General features: G+C 41.1%; 1 protein-coding gene across 1 annotated transcript in view; it reads right to left on the reverse strand.

Moving 5' to 3' along the window:
- The window catches only part of aplp1 (amyloid beta (A4) precursor-like protein 1), a 42,715-nt gene that overhangs the window by 16,219 nt on the left and 11,161 nt on the right, over positions 1-15,335 (reverse strand). The window contains exon 4 of the mRNA XM_062539805.1: positions 8,611-8,723. Within this exon, the coding sequence (XP_062395789.1) occupies positions 8,611-8,723 (113 nt within the window). The remainder of the gene's footprint in view (positions 1-8,610; positions 8,724-15,335) is intronic.

Here is a 15,335-nt window from a genome sequence, read left to right on the forward strand (position 1 = left end):
TGATTCATGTATTTATTTTACCTACTAGACTAGCAGGTGGCATTGATTCTTACTTTCTTGCAGTTTAGTGATATATCAGTTAAACTTTTCATCTCCAATCATATCTGTTTTATTTATGGTTTGGGAGAAATGGCGCCGTCCTGAGCTGAACGATACTTTACTGCTTTTCACTTCCTTTCATTTGCTGAAATGCACACATTTATTTGACTATGCACCCACTGACACAAACATAAATCGCTGTCTATGTCTCAAGGCATTAGCTATGCCTAGAAGCCAGCCCGATTTTGCCATGCTCCCATAACTTGGAAGGAATTTGCTCTGGACTCGCTCTATTGAGAAGCATACAGTATATGCCTGCAGGGTGGCCGTGGGACCTTAAAAAGTCTTAAAATCACTTTTCCTAAAATAAGTCCTTAAAAAGTAGTTACTTGGCTTAAATTCAGATTGGATGGATCTTAAATATTTTTTTTTGTCATGTCACCACGTCAGCGTTACTCAAACTAGGCTACAAGGAGACTGCTGGTCTGCAGATCTGCGGAGTCTAATTATGCTCGGTGCCTCCTTCACTTATCTGCTAATTTCCTGAGCAACTGATCAAGGAATCACGGATCGGCAGAAAAAAAAAAAAAAAGTTTCTGCAATAAGGAAGAAATACTTGCTAATTTTGTGTCATCAAACATAGTCGCACAATTATGTGGTAGGCTTGTGATACTTTTCAAAGTGCATGTATAACAATGTAACAATATAACAAAAACACATTGCTTGCGTCCACAAAAACAATGTTTTTTTGTCATCAGAAAGTGAAGAATTCTGAAAATCAATGTTCAGTGAACACATACAACCGTCAGATTGTTAAGTTAAGAGACATTTCGTGATTGTGACGCTCAGGCATACTATAGGTCTGCTTGCAAACTCACTTTAGTCCTGTTCGTGGAAGCAGATAGCGTAATGGTTAGTGACACGGTTGTGAACGTGGGAGACACAGGTTCAAGTAGAAGTGTTAGTGCGCACGTTTACCAACATCTCTGCAGAGAAGGCACACGAAAGTTCTGATTGCAACTAGAAATGTCTCCGCGGAGGAGCTGCAAGAGTGGTCTTGCTCACCAGGGGGCAGTGTTGTCAATGCCTGAACAGTCCCCTATTCATATCAATGGGACCGAAAAACGGAGAAAAACGAGAATACCGGAAAAACGGCAACCGGCAGCCACCCGAAAATATCTGGCAGGATCAGAATTGGGCAAGTTACTGAAAATTAGTATTCAGTTACAGTTACTAGCTACTTCTTTTGAAAGTAATTGAATTACTTGCCCAGTTACTGTATATCAAAAGTAATTAGTTACTAAGAAAAGTAACTTTTAAGTTACTTTTATGTCTGCGCTTTAGATGTAAATACGAACAGTACTGAACAGTCAAACACAATAAACATATTTGTTTAGACCTAGTGGGTCGTCAAACACAATAAACATATTTTTTTAGACCTAGTGGGTCACTGATTCAACAGTTGACAGAGGATGCATGTCATCGATAACATACGGTTATAGTGACCAAAAAAATCACAGATCATTCACAGCAGTGGCAATCCTAGTCTGCTCAACCCACAGAAAATGGTTCATCTTGTTTCTATTTCATATTTTGAATTCATAATCATAAACTATATATATTTTGTTAACAGTTCATTTAGCATCTGCATAATTACTTATAGCTAAAAATAATCAGTAATTTGAATAGGCCACTTCATGTTGATTACACTTGTCTTTAATGACATTAGCCTACAGGAGTGGTGTGTAGGTCTCATTGAGTGACTGTCACTTTAAGAGGTACGTGAATGTAATTAGGTTTCATTCGGTTTTAACGGGGAAAGTCACGCATAGTTCACTGACATGTTTTCATTAAATAAAATTAATGTTAAAAAAACGAACAAGGTAAAGAGGATATTTCTGGCGTCATAGAAAAGATAAGTGTCTTGCTTCTATGATTTAGGTAGATTGAACTCTTAGATGTGGGGTCTTTGCACCTGCACATAGGCTATTTTACAACTCACCACTACGTTTCTGCCTTTGATTTCGACGAGCGAAAATTAATGTCCATACTTCCAGGAGAGAAAGCTCATCTTATCTGCACTGTCGGCCATGATGTGGTTTAATGCTCATTGATTGATTCGATTGGTGTGTGTGCCACCCTGCGACGTCAGGTCAGAAGTGAGTTGTCTTCTTGTCTGCAAGTGTTCGATTTTCACAAAAGAGAGTAACGCGAGTATTTTTCATTTCATTTCAAACCTTTATTTATACTCGTAGGGCATTGAGGTTTCCCTCATTTACAATGACGACGAGTTTACAAGAAAAGGTTGTGCATTAATAATAAAAAAAAATAAAACAATAGAAGGGACATATAAACACATTTAATTTTTTAAAATATATCATTTCAAATATATATATATATATATATAAAATGAATAAAACAAATATATAAAACAAATAAAAGAAGTAAAAGAAGTAATAAACTAAAAAACTAAAAACAGTTACAAGTTGATGAGCAGAGATGTGACACTAATTGCTTAAATACATTAGCAGAAGGCAATAGCTCTAGCTTTAAAATTTGTTGCAGAGCGTTCCAGGTGCTAGGGGCATCGAAAAGAAAAGCAGCTTTGCCAAGCTCTGAGTGAACACTAGGGACCCTGAGAGTGAGCCAGTTGTTAGATCTAGTTTGGTAAGATCCATTGCAATAAGGAGGAGATATAGGGTGGTAGTTTACCATTAATAGCTTTAAAAACAAACAAGTGCCAATGGAAACTGCGCCTCGAAGAAAGAGAGGGCCAGCCAACCTTACTGTAAAGAGTGCAGTGGTGTGTATTATAGTTATCCCCAGTGATAAATCTAAGGGCAGAATGATAGACAGAGTCTAATTGCTTTAAAATAGATGCTGTTGCATGCCTATAGATGACATCACCATAGTCTATAACTGATAAAAATACAGCCTCAACAACTCTCTTCCTACTGATCATGGGAAAGCTGGACTTGTTTCTGTATAAAAATCCCAACTTCTGACGGAGCTTGGAGGCAAGGCAGCTAATGTGGGACTTAAAAGAGAGCTTCTCATCAATCCAAAGTCCTAGATATTTATACTCAGAGACTCTCTCTATAAGAGAGCCATCCACAGTTAAAATATGATGTTTCCTAAAATCAGCCACTTTAGCTCTTGAGAATAACATAAATTTGGTCTTTTGAGAGTTAAGAACCAATTTAAGATCAGAGAGAGTGTCCTGTAGTAAGTTAAAAGAAAGCTGTAAGTTGTCAACTGCAGCCTGAGGGGTATCTGCAGTACAGTAAACTATGGTGTCATCTGCATATAGGTGGGCATGGCAACCAGTTAGGGAAGAGACTAGTTCGTTTATATAAATAGTGAAAAGTACAGGACCTAAAACAGAGCCTTGAGGGACACCTTTCTCAATGGAGAGGAATTCTGAATTCCCAAGTGGTGATTTCACACATTGACGCCTAGAAGATAGGTAGCCATGAAACCACGCACAGGCATCCGTGTCCAAACCAATATCAGACAGCCTTTTCAGAAGTAGCTGGTGATCGACTGTGTCAAAAGCCTTTGAGAGGTCGACAAAGAGGGCAGCACAGTGCTTCCTTTTATCCAGGGCAGACATTATGTCATTGGTTACCAGGGTGATGGCAGTGATGGTACTATGGTTAGGCCTGAAACCGGATTGGTGAGGACTAAGAATTGAATGGTCTGACAGGAAACACTTTAATTGGGAGTTGACTAAGGTCTCAAGTACTTTGGCCAGGCACGGAAGTGTAGATATTGGACGATAATTATCTAGATTATCCCTATCACCTCCTTTGTGCAATGGAATGACACGGGCAGATTTCCAGACAAGCGGGAATACGCCAGAAGAGATGGAGAGATTAAAAATATATGACAATGGCTCACTAATTGCCGGCGCAGCTAGTTTTATAAAGAAAGAGTCTAAGTGATCCTCACCAGTAGATGACTTAGGATCTATGGACAGTAAAATTCTGAGGACCTCAGTGGACATAAAAGGCTGAAAGGTGAAATGGGTGACACGATCAGGGGGAGGGCTAACAGCAGGGACCTCTGCGGGAGGGGGACCAGGAAACAGCTTATCAAATAATTGACCAGCTTCCGAGAAGTGTTTATTAAAAGCGTGTCTAATATCACCCGGATCTGAGATCACACAGCCATTTACTTTGATACTGATGGGGAGAGCACTAGAGGGCCGACTTTTAGTCAAGTTAATTGCACCCCAGAACTTGGCAGGATTTGAATAAGAGTTGGTGACTAGATTTAAAAAATATTCAGATTTAGCTTTCCTAACAGCTGTAGTACATCTATTTCTGAGTTGTCTAAAAGACAGCCAGTGTTGGGGGTCACCAGAGCTCCTGGCTCGGGACCACGCACTATTCCTCTCATTCAAGAGAGAGGATAGCTCTTGCGTCACCCAAGGCACGACCCTGTCTTTAATCCTAGCCTTCTTAAATGGTGCATGCTTATCAACAAAGTAATTAAAAGTAGTGGCAAAGGAGTCAAGAGCTACCTCCGCGTTGCCACACTGGCCAATGAAACTCCAGTCAACATCTCTTATATCCTCCAGAAACCGCTCTGCATCAAAATTTCGAAAGTTCCTCTTGGAGACCACATGGGATGCAGACTTTTTTACCCGCACATCTCTAACACAGACAATGGGACAGTGATCGCTGACTCCCAGCTCAAAAACACCACTAATAGGAAATTTATCAGGCTTATTGGTGAAAATTAGGTCCAGGAGTGTGGATTTGGAGTAGTCATTGAGGTTCGGTCTAGTTGGCTCAGTAATCAACTGAGATAAATTTAGACTGCTCATGAAATTTTTAAACTGCATAGAGGCATCACTCAGCCAATTCAGGTTTAGGTCCCCTAAAACAAGTAATTCACCAACAGAGAATTTAGCGATCATGTTCACTAAGGTGTTAGTAGCATGTGAGTCAGCTGAAGGAGGACGGTAGATTCCGACCACAGTCAATGGGTCTGAACCCCAGTTTACTTTAAGAGCTAAAAATTCAAAACACTTAGGAATTGAAACAGCATTTAAAATGGACACTGAGAGACAAGATTTCACATATATACCAACCCCACCACCTTTACTTAACCGATCAATTCTATAAAAGTTATAATTATGGAGAGACACGTCCGAGTTGGCAATATTTTTCCCAAGCCAGGTTTCACCCAACACAAGAATATCTGGAGTAGTCTGCTCCACTAGAATAGTTAGATAGTCAAAGTTTTTAACTAAGCTTCTAATATTCAAATGAATAATACCAAGACCCTTGCGCTTTTTAAAACTCAATGGGGTAAGGAGAGGAGTAGAGCTAACAGATGCATAAGGCCCATTAGTGGGAGTTGGCTGAGGAACAATTGCAATTAAATTGGAAAGGATGCAACCACGAGGTTTATCAACAGAGGGCGATCCAAGCCCCCGGCGTCTGTACAAGTGCGTGGAACTATTATCACAGGGACCCGAATCACGGGAACATCATAGTTGTGACACACCTGAGGCCGAATCAGTTGTTTGATCAGTTTGAGTGTGCTGGCGCTGGAGCATGCTAGTGCGGCTAACGTGATGGTGGACACAAAACGCAAAGTTGGAGGACAGGGTATGAGCCCCTTCGAAGTTTAAATGAAGTCCATCCCTCGCAAAAAGTTCGATGCGCTGCCAGAAAAGGTTAAAATTGTCAATAAAATGTACATTGTGAGCGAAGCAAGAAGACTGGAGCCAGGTGTTTAAACCTAGCAGTCTGGAAAAACGCTCATTGCCACGACCAGCCGTGGGGATAGGGCCCGAGATACTAACCTTGTAATGAAGGTTTTTTAGCAAACCGAATAGACGAGTAAAGTCACTCTTCAGTACTTCCGACTCCCTTTTGCCAACGTCATTAGTCCCAACGTGCAAAATGAGGGATTCGGCCGACGGGAAGGACAACGCAATGTCCTGGACTCTGTCAATAATGCCAGCCACCGTGGCACCAGGAAAAAACACAGTGCGGGCATTGTAGATGGAGACGTTTCGGATGATCGAGTCACCCACGATGATTGTCGAAGGTGGAGGTGGAGACGGGTTCAGCTGAGACGAGGCAGGCCAACGGCCTAGCACAGATTGATGCTGCTGCTCTTCACTCCCCCTCCCCGACTGCCCCGTGGCACACGGGCTGGACGGCCGGTGTCCAACTACAGGGGCAGACTGCTCCAGAGGAGACGTGAGGCCGGGATTTTGTGGGCAGATCACAGCAGCAGCCGTAGGCTCACAGGGGAGGCCACCAGAACGCCGGTCAACCGCAACCCTCAGAAGCTGACGGCGGATAGATGAGGTTCGCGCTTTTGGAGGGTGCTGAGCGCTGTCTTCCCGCCTGGAACGACCATCAGTCCGTGAAGATGGAATATCTGTTAACCAAGTTCAGACAAGGTGGGCGAGCGTATTGGCCATGGCGTCCATTTCGGTTGCGGACCACAACCTCCGACCACAGCGTGTGGAGGAGGAGGCCGGCTGAGGGCAGGAGGGATCCCAGAGGATGGTGTCCTGGATGGCCGCGCTGAGATTGGATATTTCCTTGGATTGCTCCGTTGCCAGGTCTGTGAAGCTGGACAGCCTGGTTTCCTTATTCCGGAGTTTCTCAGAGAAGCTGGAGAGCTGGGACTCTTTCCTTCGGAGTTCACCGGACAGTTTGCGAATGTCCTCTTTGAGGTAGGCAATTTGTTTAAGTGCATTTTGTAGCAGGATGTCTGACATTATAAGCTTGAGTCAGGGTAGCCTTGTCGTTACAAACTCCACTTCAATAACGACCCTCGGTTAGAACACATACGAAATAAAAACTTGTCAGCGACGATTAAACAACAAAAGTCGACAAACTGTAAAGAGCAGGAGATCTCTCGAACGCTCTCACTCACTCACTCTCTCTCTCAATCGCGCGCGCAATGCATACGCATGACAGGAAGCAATGTCACTCTGCACGAGTAACGAACTCATTTAAATTTCAGTAATTGTAATTGCGTTACCTGATTTAAAAAAAATACTTAGTTACTTGCTCGTTAGCCTACCGCTAAAAGTAGTGGAATTACAGTAATGCGTTATTTTGTAACGCGTTACTCCCAACACTGGGCAGGATACACCGGATTGGGCCTGATTTTTTTAGCAGCAAGCCCACTAAAAATTAGCTAGTGCACCATGGTGTAAATAGCTCACATTACTTTAAACGCCAGGGTACAAATAGTATGCACTGCTAATTGTGCCAGGCATGCAAATAGCGTACATTATTCAGAATGTCTAGTAGCAACCCCGGTACAAATAACCAAAGCCACACCGCTGAACTATTCACACCCTGTGACATAACAAATGCAGAGGGGTGCAATTAGCATACATTTTTAAAACACAGTGTCTGTGTATATTTAATTTTTTCCACTGTCACAGTAGTAGAAATGGATTCAACTTAAGTTTACACGAAACCACCGGGTTTATCTATATCAATGACATGCAGCTGCAGTGAAATGTAAGCCGCTTTTATATGCTGACGACTCTGCATTACTGGTCTCTGGGAGTGATGTCAGTGAGATTGAGAAGACTCTAGGTAATGAATAAGAGAGTGTTAGTAAGTGGCTCATAGACAACAGACTTTCAATTCATCTGGGTAAAACCGAGTCCATTTTATTTGGAACAAAAAGGAAGTTGTCTAGAACAAATGCACTTAAGGTCACATGTAATGGCACTGATATAGTGTCTCAGAAAAGTGTCACATACCTGGGGCTAACATTAGAGCGATCATTAACCCGTACCTCTATTGCCGACAAAATATTATCCAAGTGTGCTGGTAAATTGAAATTCCTGTATCGCAAGACAAGGCATCTAGATTTTCTGTGAAGAAATGACTGGTTGTACAGTATGTATATGTAGGCATGCTTTTACCTTTTCCATTAGGTCTGGTATAGAGCAAGGTAACATGCGTTAGTCATAGGTAGTAGTAAGCTAAATAAGTTAAGCTAACAGTGTTCTTCTAACTTTGCCACAATACAGCGTGCACATAAATCATAAATCATATTTAAAAAAAAAAACATTCTAATATGACAAAGAAATGGTTTGGTTTTTTCTGACAAGCAGAGTGTCAGGTAGGAGTGCGGTGGCTGAGTTGGGGGCAGGCCTATGGCATCATAAAATTGCTGGCTCTGTTTACAATTACACGGCAAAAGTTAACCGGCGGTTTCAGAAAATCGGTTACTGCCTCCTAAAATGCAGACGTTGTGTGAAAGCAAGGCATAACAGATAACATACATTGACCGGTTGCAAGAAAAACAGTGTCATCTAAACGAGCCCTTAGACACACCCGGACTTCTGAAGCACACTTAAAATTGAGATTCAGACTATAAATAAATACTCATGCCATGTAACTCGATGAAATAGTTCAGTCAATTGAAACCACTGAAATACAGGAAAATATCTGAATGAATTATCAAAATGTTAACAATAAATGTGATGAATATTCTGTGAAAATGGCTTTAAATACACAGTATTAAAGAATGTGTATGGCTTGAGCACTGTGCACTATGAATACAGCTCACCTCCTTAGCAACATTGTGCCAGTGCATGTAGCTCTTGCACATGTCTATCTGCTCCTGGTGCAGAAAGCGGCAGCGGTCAGGAACAAGTAGTGCCTCACTCACATATTCACCCCCTGTTGTGGAGAAAGGGTAGCAAAAGGTGGTAACAGGTCAGATAGAGAGAGCAAACAGGAGCAAGATTTTTTTTCCCTAAACAGTTACAGCAATGAATATGGTTTCCACTGATATTCTCTCAAGAAAAGAGAAGTTTGATTCATCCCTTATCTTTTGTATCACAATCAACACACCACTTATTTTTTTTCTATTATTTTTCACTTTTTCACCTATATTGTTTTTGCCATATGAACGCAAGTGCCATAGCACTTTTTCCTGCAAACATTTAACATCAGCATTTTGTTTATACAGTAGCAGTTAAATAAATGATTTGGTGTAAATCTCAACTTACACAATGTAATCAAAACAAATAAAAATTTAAAGTTTATTGTACACACACTTTTTTGGTAAAACCTACAGTGCGTGTAGTCAGATATTTCCATAATACTTGTTGTAATAAGCCTAGCCTGGTATAATGTCAAAATATTTTTTTATTTAGGCCTATAGGGGTGGGTGATATTGGCAAAAAATAATATCTCAAATTTTTTTGTGATTTTGACAATAACGATAATTAGTCGATATCCTTTAAAAAAATGTTTTTTAAAAGTCTGAGTTACTTTACAGCTTATTATTTCTGAGTAGCAACATTACTATTATAATCAATTACCAACCTGTGACTTTTTAACCAAATCAACCAATGCATTGAAGTCTAACCAGCTACATTAGAATAGATGGATATGGCTAACCAATTTCCCAAGGGAAACTCTGATGCTGAAATTCTTTTCAAACTTTTACTGTAAAACTAAGCAGAACAACAGAGTAGCCTACATTTCAGTTATTTCCTTCAATGTTTTGTTAGAGTGCAGTCACCATTCCAAGTTACAGAATAGAAACTAATGCGTTAGCTTATGGCTAATGTCTATGAGAAATCCCATGGAAATGCTAACGGTTAGCATAATCGATAAAATTAGATATTTAGAGCGAACTTCAGTCCATTTACAGCTTGGGCTACATAGGAAGATGTCTTTGTTTACAACTGAATATTAAATACTCAAGGCTAATGTTTTCTTTCCATACAACAACGTTACGGTGTAGGAAAAACGACTGTTTAACTTATCAATGCCACTTGAACAAAGTAGCCGCAAAACCAGCGCAAAACATAAACATTAGGCGTGCATATGACAACGTGCACCATGAACATGTGACTTGCTCTTGCACTGCTGCAGCCAGTGGCTTCTCCAAGGGGGCAGGCATATTCCCGGAAGTAGAAACACAAAATGAGCTGGTGATCAACACTCTGCTAACTCCCTTGGACGGCCATAGATTTCAGATTTTTTTGAGATCCCATAACTTCATGTAACATGTGCCCTTTGTCTCCCTTATAGCTTCTGTGTATTCTATATAGGGTATCGAAGGCAAAATTAATTCACTTCTTCCCCGTATATTACGTTGGTTTCCCGTAAAGAAGTATTTTAGCATGTCGGTTGTAGGGAAGCTAACGTTCGAGGGGAGATTCCCCGTAATGATTGGATAAGAAGCTGAGTGAGCCTGCACAAAAACCATGACGGAAAGTCATTCACAAGATCAGTGAAAATGCGTGTAGCCTACGGTAGCCTACTGTTTGATAGGGTAAAGCACTACCTAGAGGCAAGTAAACATAATAATAATATTAAAAACGAACGTTAACAATTTCAGAGGTTTTCGATCTATCAGACGAGTTACAGCAATGTGCAGGATGGCTAACGTCACGAAGTGAGTACGAGTCTGCGCAGTACGACGGAAAGTAAATGGAATTTAGTTTCAGCCCCCTTCCATTGAGAACAACGGAGTCTGTTTGACCATTTCTTTTAGGTCTATGGGCTTCTCTCACTTCTGTTGCACATCTCCTGATTTTGTGAATGTAGGCTAGGAATTTCAATGCGTGATGAGACGCCTGTGACCAGCCTGTGAGCAACAGACTTTTACGGTATAAAATAAATAATAAAAACTGTGTAAATGCGCGATGAAATAATAATCGGCGTTAATTGATTGATGAGTTAAGTAAGGGATAATGTATAGAACGCTGGTCATTATCGGGAAAATAAGGACCGACAGGGCGAACCGGTCTTGTTTCGCACTGAAGGTCCTTATTTTCCCGATAATGACCTGCGTTCTATACATTATCCCGCTTATTATACGGCTACTTGCCAAAACGAGAAGAAACTTACATCAGTGTGTCTTTAGCAATGACTTAGCTACCGTTTCGTGGCTTCTGCTAACAAAATAAATAGTTCGCCATGCAGATAGAACTTGACTGTTTGAGAGGTTGCTAGGTAACCTCTTACCAGCTGTCTCACTTTCAACTAAATTTCAACGCGGAGTGATATGAAAGACCTGAATTAGAAGCACACACTCCGTTGCCATTGACAGCGGTCATTATTTTTTTCAGAGGTCCTCTATCAAGAAATAATAACCGGTAGAACGTTGGGAAATCCCATTCAAGTCAATGGGGCGTTCTACTTGCATTGTGAAGAGCCTTATAATAACATGATATTAATGCGTTAACGTGCCCAGCCCTATTAACTACAGATTTTTTTTTTTTCACAGAAGATGCCAGTAACTTTAAGAAAAGCAATGTGATACTGGTTGTTTCTCAAAGTCAATGAAGGAAGCATTGTTCAAGTCACAGTCAAGCATTCTTCAAATTATAGAATGAAGTTCTTCGTTTCACAGAATTTTCAAGGATGCCTGTGTGTACACCCACAATCACATTTAACATTTATTTTATTTTCATTGACTTTAAAGGGAAACTATGCAGGTTTGGCGATTTCTTCGCCGGTTTCGCTTCCGCTTTTCGCTTTTGCTCGTTTTAAGCTTGCAGGTTTCGCTGCAGAGGTTCCCCTACAGCTTTAGCGTGCATATTTTACAACACTTCTCAATCGGACAGTCTGCTTTTTGAGATACTAAGTCGCTATTTCGAGATGTTACTGTTATCTCGAAATAACGAGATATTATCTCGAAATAACGACTTAGTATCTCGAAATAACGAGATAATATCTGAAAGTAAAAAACTAAAACATATTTTTTTTTTACAGTGTGATCTCGAAATAACGAGATATTATCTATGAGATAATATCTGAAGACATTTTTAAGTTATTATTATTATTTTTTTTTTACATATGTGTATTATCTCAAAATAATTAGATATTATCTTGAAATAACGAGATATGATCTTGAAATAACAAGATAACATCTCAAAAAAAAAATCCTTCACTTGCGGTTCAGGGCTTCCGTAGTAAAGCACATTGAGTTGTCCTGTGTATGAAATGCTAAGAAAATAGACATATGGGTAAACCTGTGAACACATAACTAACAATAGTGTCTGTCTGTGTGTGTGTGTGTGTGTGGGCACGCAAGTACATGTGTATACTGTATGTGTCATGCCCTACAAGAGGGGAAACAATTTTAGACCAAGTCTACACAAATATGGCTGATGCATAAAACTGCTCCCCTCCCACATCTAAGACAATCAGATCACCTTTCATTGTTTCAACTGCCCAAGTATTCACAGCACTCACCAAATGTAATGAGTAATGTAATGTACCAACAGTAAGGACAGTGAAAGTGTGGCCAGAGGGATCTCAACTGACTTGGCACTTCAGCAGCGTTTCGAAAACACTGACTGGAGAGTGTTCGCAACTCCAGGCCACCCACCCATGACTCCCACACGGACATTGACTCATATGCCTCGACCATTCTGGACTTTATCAACTCAAACATCAACAGTGTCACCACCCTCAAACGGATTACCACTTTCCCTAATCAGAAGCCATGGATAAACAGTGAGGTCAGACTTCTACTGAAGGCACAAGACATCGCATTCAGATCAGGTGAAGCCTATAGCTCATGCAGGGCTACTCTGAAAAGGGGCATCAAAAATGCCAAGCACAACCACACACTAAGGATTGAGGATCACTTCAAGAACAACTCTGACTGCCAACACATGTGGCAAGGCATCCAGGCCATCACAGATTACAAAACTATTAACTCCACCCTTCCTATCACTGACTCCTCCTTGCCTGATGAGGGGAGCCACTTCTATGGTCCCCCCGGACGCGTACTCAGGGCCTGAGCTGTGCAGCTGACTGAGGCTTGGACTCATATATTCAAACTGTCATTAACCCAAGCAGCTGTCCCCGAGTAGTTAGAAGCGACAAAACACCTCCACGTTTTCCCTATTAAAATACAGTTACACGAATAGTTACACGACCAAGTATGGTGAGACAAAATAAAACGTGGTGCTTTTCTAAGCGAGTAAGAAGGATAACTACTGTATGTACGGGATAATGGACGACACGCCGTGCGGTTATTCAAAGTTAATGCACGTTCTAGACGGTAATACGGCCCGACGCGAAGCTGTTGCCACTTGCGTTGTGTTCGTTTCGCTAATCGCTAGAACTGTATTGCTTGTAGAACTACTTTTCAACCAATTTCTCAAACTGCCGTTACTAGTTCTAAATGGATGGTTGCTATGGCCAAAAGCCAGTCGTTAGTTCTAATCTCCCGTTGTCAAGCTGGCATATCCCAGGATTCTGATGAACGATAACTTTGAAAGATTGCTATTTTTCTTAGCCTACTGCCACTCAACTAGCTAAAAGCCACCTCCGTCATATGCTAAATGTTACTATGATCTGAACGTCTGTATTTTACAGCTTGTATTTAACGTGACAGTGCATTTAAACTTCACAACGAGTTTGGCGAATTAATATTCAAGTGTGATACGGCCAACAAACTGGAACTACTTCATAGCCGTGCGTATATCTAAAGTTAATGCACACCCTTATAGAACGCAGGACAATGGGGAACTCAACCGAGCAGTGGAATAAGGCGCAATAACACTTGGGAGCGCTTCGCCTCGGCGCAGTAATACAGTAGTTATCCTTAACTTGTTTAGAAAAGCACCACGTTTTATTTTGTCTCACCATACTTGGTTGTGTAACTACTCGTATAACTATATTTTAATAGGGAAAATGTGAAGGCTTTTCGTTGCTTCTAACTTCATCTCTGTTTGGATCCGAGTAAATGAACTGGGCTAGCTAAGTGCTATCAAAGTAGCGCCGCGCGCCAGAGCTAGATGCAATGGATTGAACGGATCACGGATCAATGATGATCCGTTGCACCCCTAGCCAGAGCCTTTGAGTGCACGCACTGAAAGGTGAGAGGTATGTATCAACTTGTCTTAGTTAAGGGAATAACGTAGTTTAATATGAAAAAATATGGAGAAAAAAAACGGTGGAGTGTTCCTTTAAGTATTAATTCATCTTGATACATCTTTATAAAATTAAGTTATTGTGCTCATATGAACGGCCATAAACTAAGCTTTCCAACGATACAGTGGGGAGACTAAGTATTTGACCCCATGCTAAAGTTGACTAAAAAGAGGAACATAAAATCATCTTTTGACAATTGATCTTAATGCCTTAATTAAAAAAAAACAAGTAAAAATTCAACCTTTGGGCTCTGTGTCCACAAATCGCGTTTTTTTGCGCTGACGGCGACAATTTTCAGTATGAAGTCTATGTAGCTCAGCGTTCACAGCGCTGAGCACCCTCGGCGGAACACTGGAGCTCCGATCCAGCACCAGTCGGCTCTGACCAAGCGCAAAGTTCCAAAGCTGGAAATGACGCATGGACCTACATTGATTTCTATTGGACATTCTGTAAAAGGAGTCATCCTCCAGTTCAGAGGGTGGCGATAATGCACATAACTTGCTTGCCGCGTAACAACAAGCAGAAAAAGTTGCTCGGGAACGCACACCTGAGTCCAGTGGAGTGTCGCACGGAGTAATGATTGGCTGTAGGTACCCGTCCACCAACATGTACGCACATGAGAGCTCGTGCCCAACACGGATTTTCGTGCACGGAGCTGGTTCTAAATGCTCCATGAGGCGCCATACTTGAAAATGGCGCTTGCTAACTTGCCGAAGCTAATCTACACTGCCTTGACCCCCTGGTGACCGTGCTTTCAGCATCCATGCACCACGCCTCTGGAACAATCTACAACATGATCTTAAATCAGCATCATCTGTCACTGTTTTAAATCTCTTCTTAGAACCTATTTATCCAGACTAGCTTTCAACAGTCATTGAGTTACTGTGTAACAAATGGATGTTGATGCCACATGTATCCTTGTCTATGTTGTCTATGTCTTTCTCTGTTGTTTTGGTTGTTTTCTGCAGGTTTAAGCTGCTGTTTATGTTTGAATTGTCTTTAATCTGTGTCTTTTTACCTGTGAAGCACTTTGGTATGAAATGTGGGGTAGAGTGGGGGAAAACGCCCCCTGAGGTAAAACGCTCCCCGCCTGTTTCTCCCATAATAATCACTAGATGCAGTCAAGTTATATTTTTACTGTTGCTCTGCATCCCATTGACTACGGGGACACACATATATCCACTGTGAAGTTTACGCTCGCGACGTAGTTGAAGGAAGACTGATTTCATAGTAAAATGTCGTAATTTTCCGTGTTCAGTTAAGGAGTGTAGGCTATGTTAGGTTAGGTAAGGTGTAACTTGGCTGCTGGTAAGCCTAATCTATGAATTAAATAATAGTATCTTACAATTCATTCGTTGCTTAACAGCTTGTCTGTTGATTTGG

Source organism: Sardina pilchardus, chromosome 6 (genome assembly GCF_963854185.1).
Source record: "Sardina pilchardus chromosome 6, fSarPil1.1, whole genome shotgun sequence".
NCBI lineage: Eukaryota > Metazoa > Chordata > Actinopteri > Clupeiformes > Clupeidae > Sardina > Sardina pilchardus.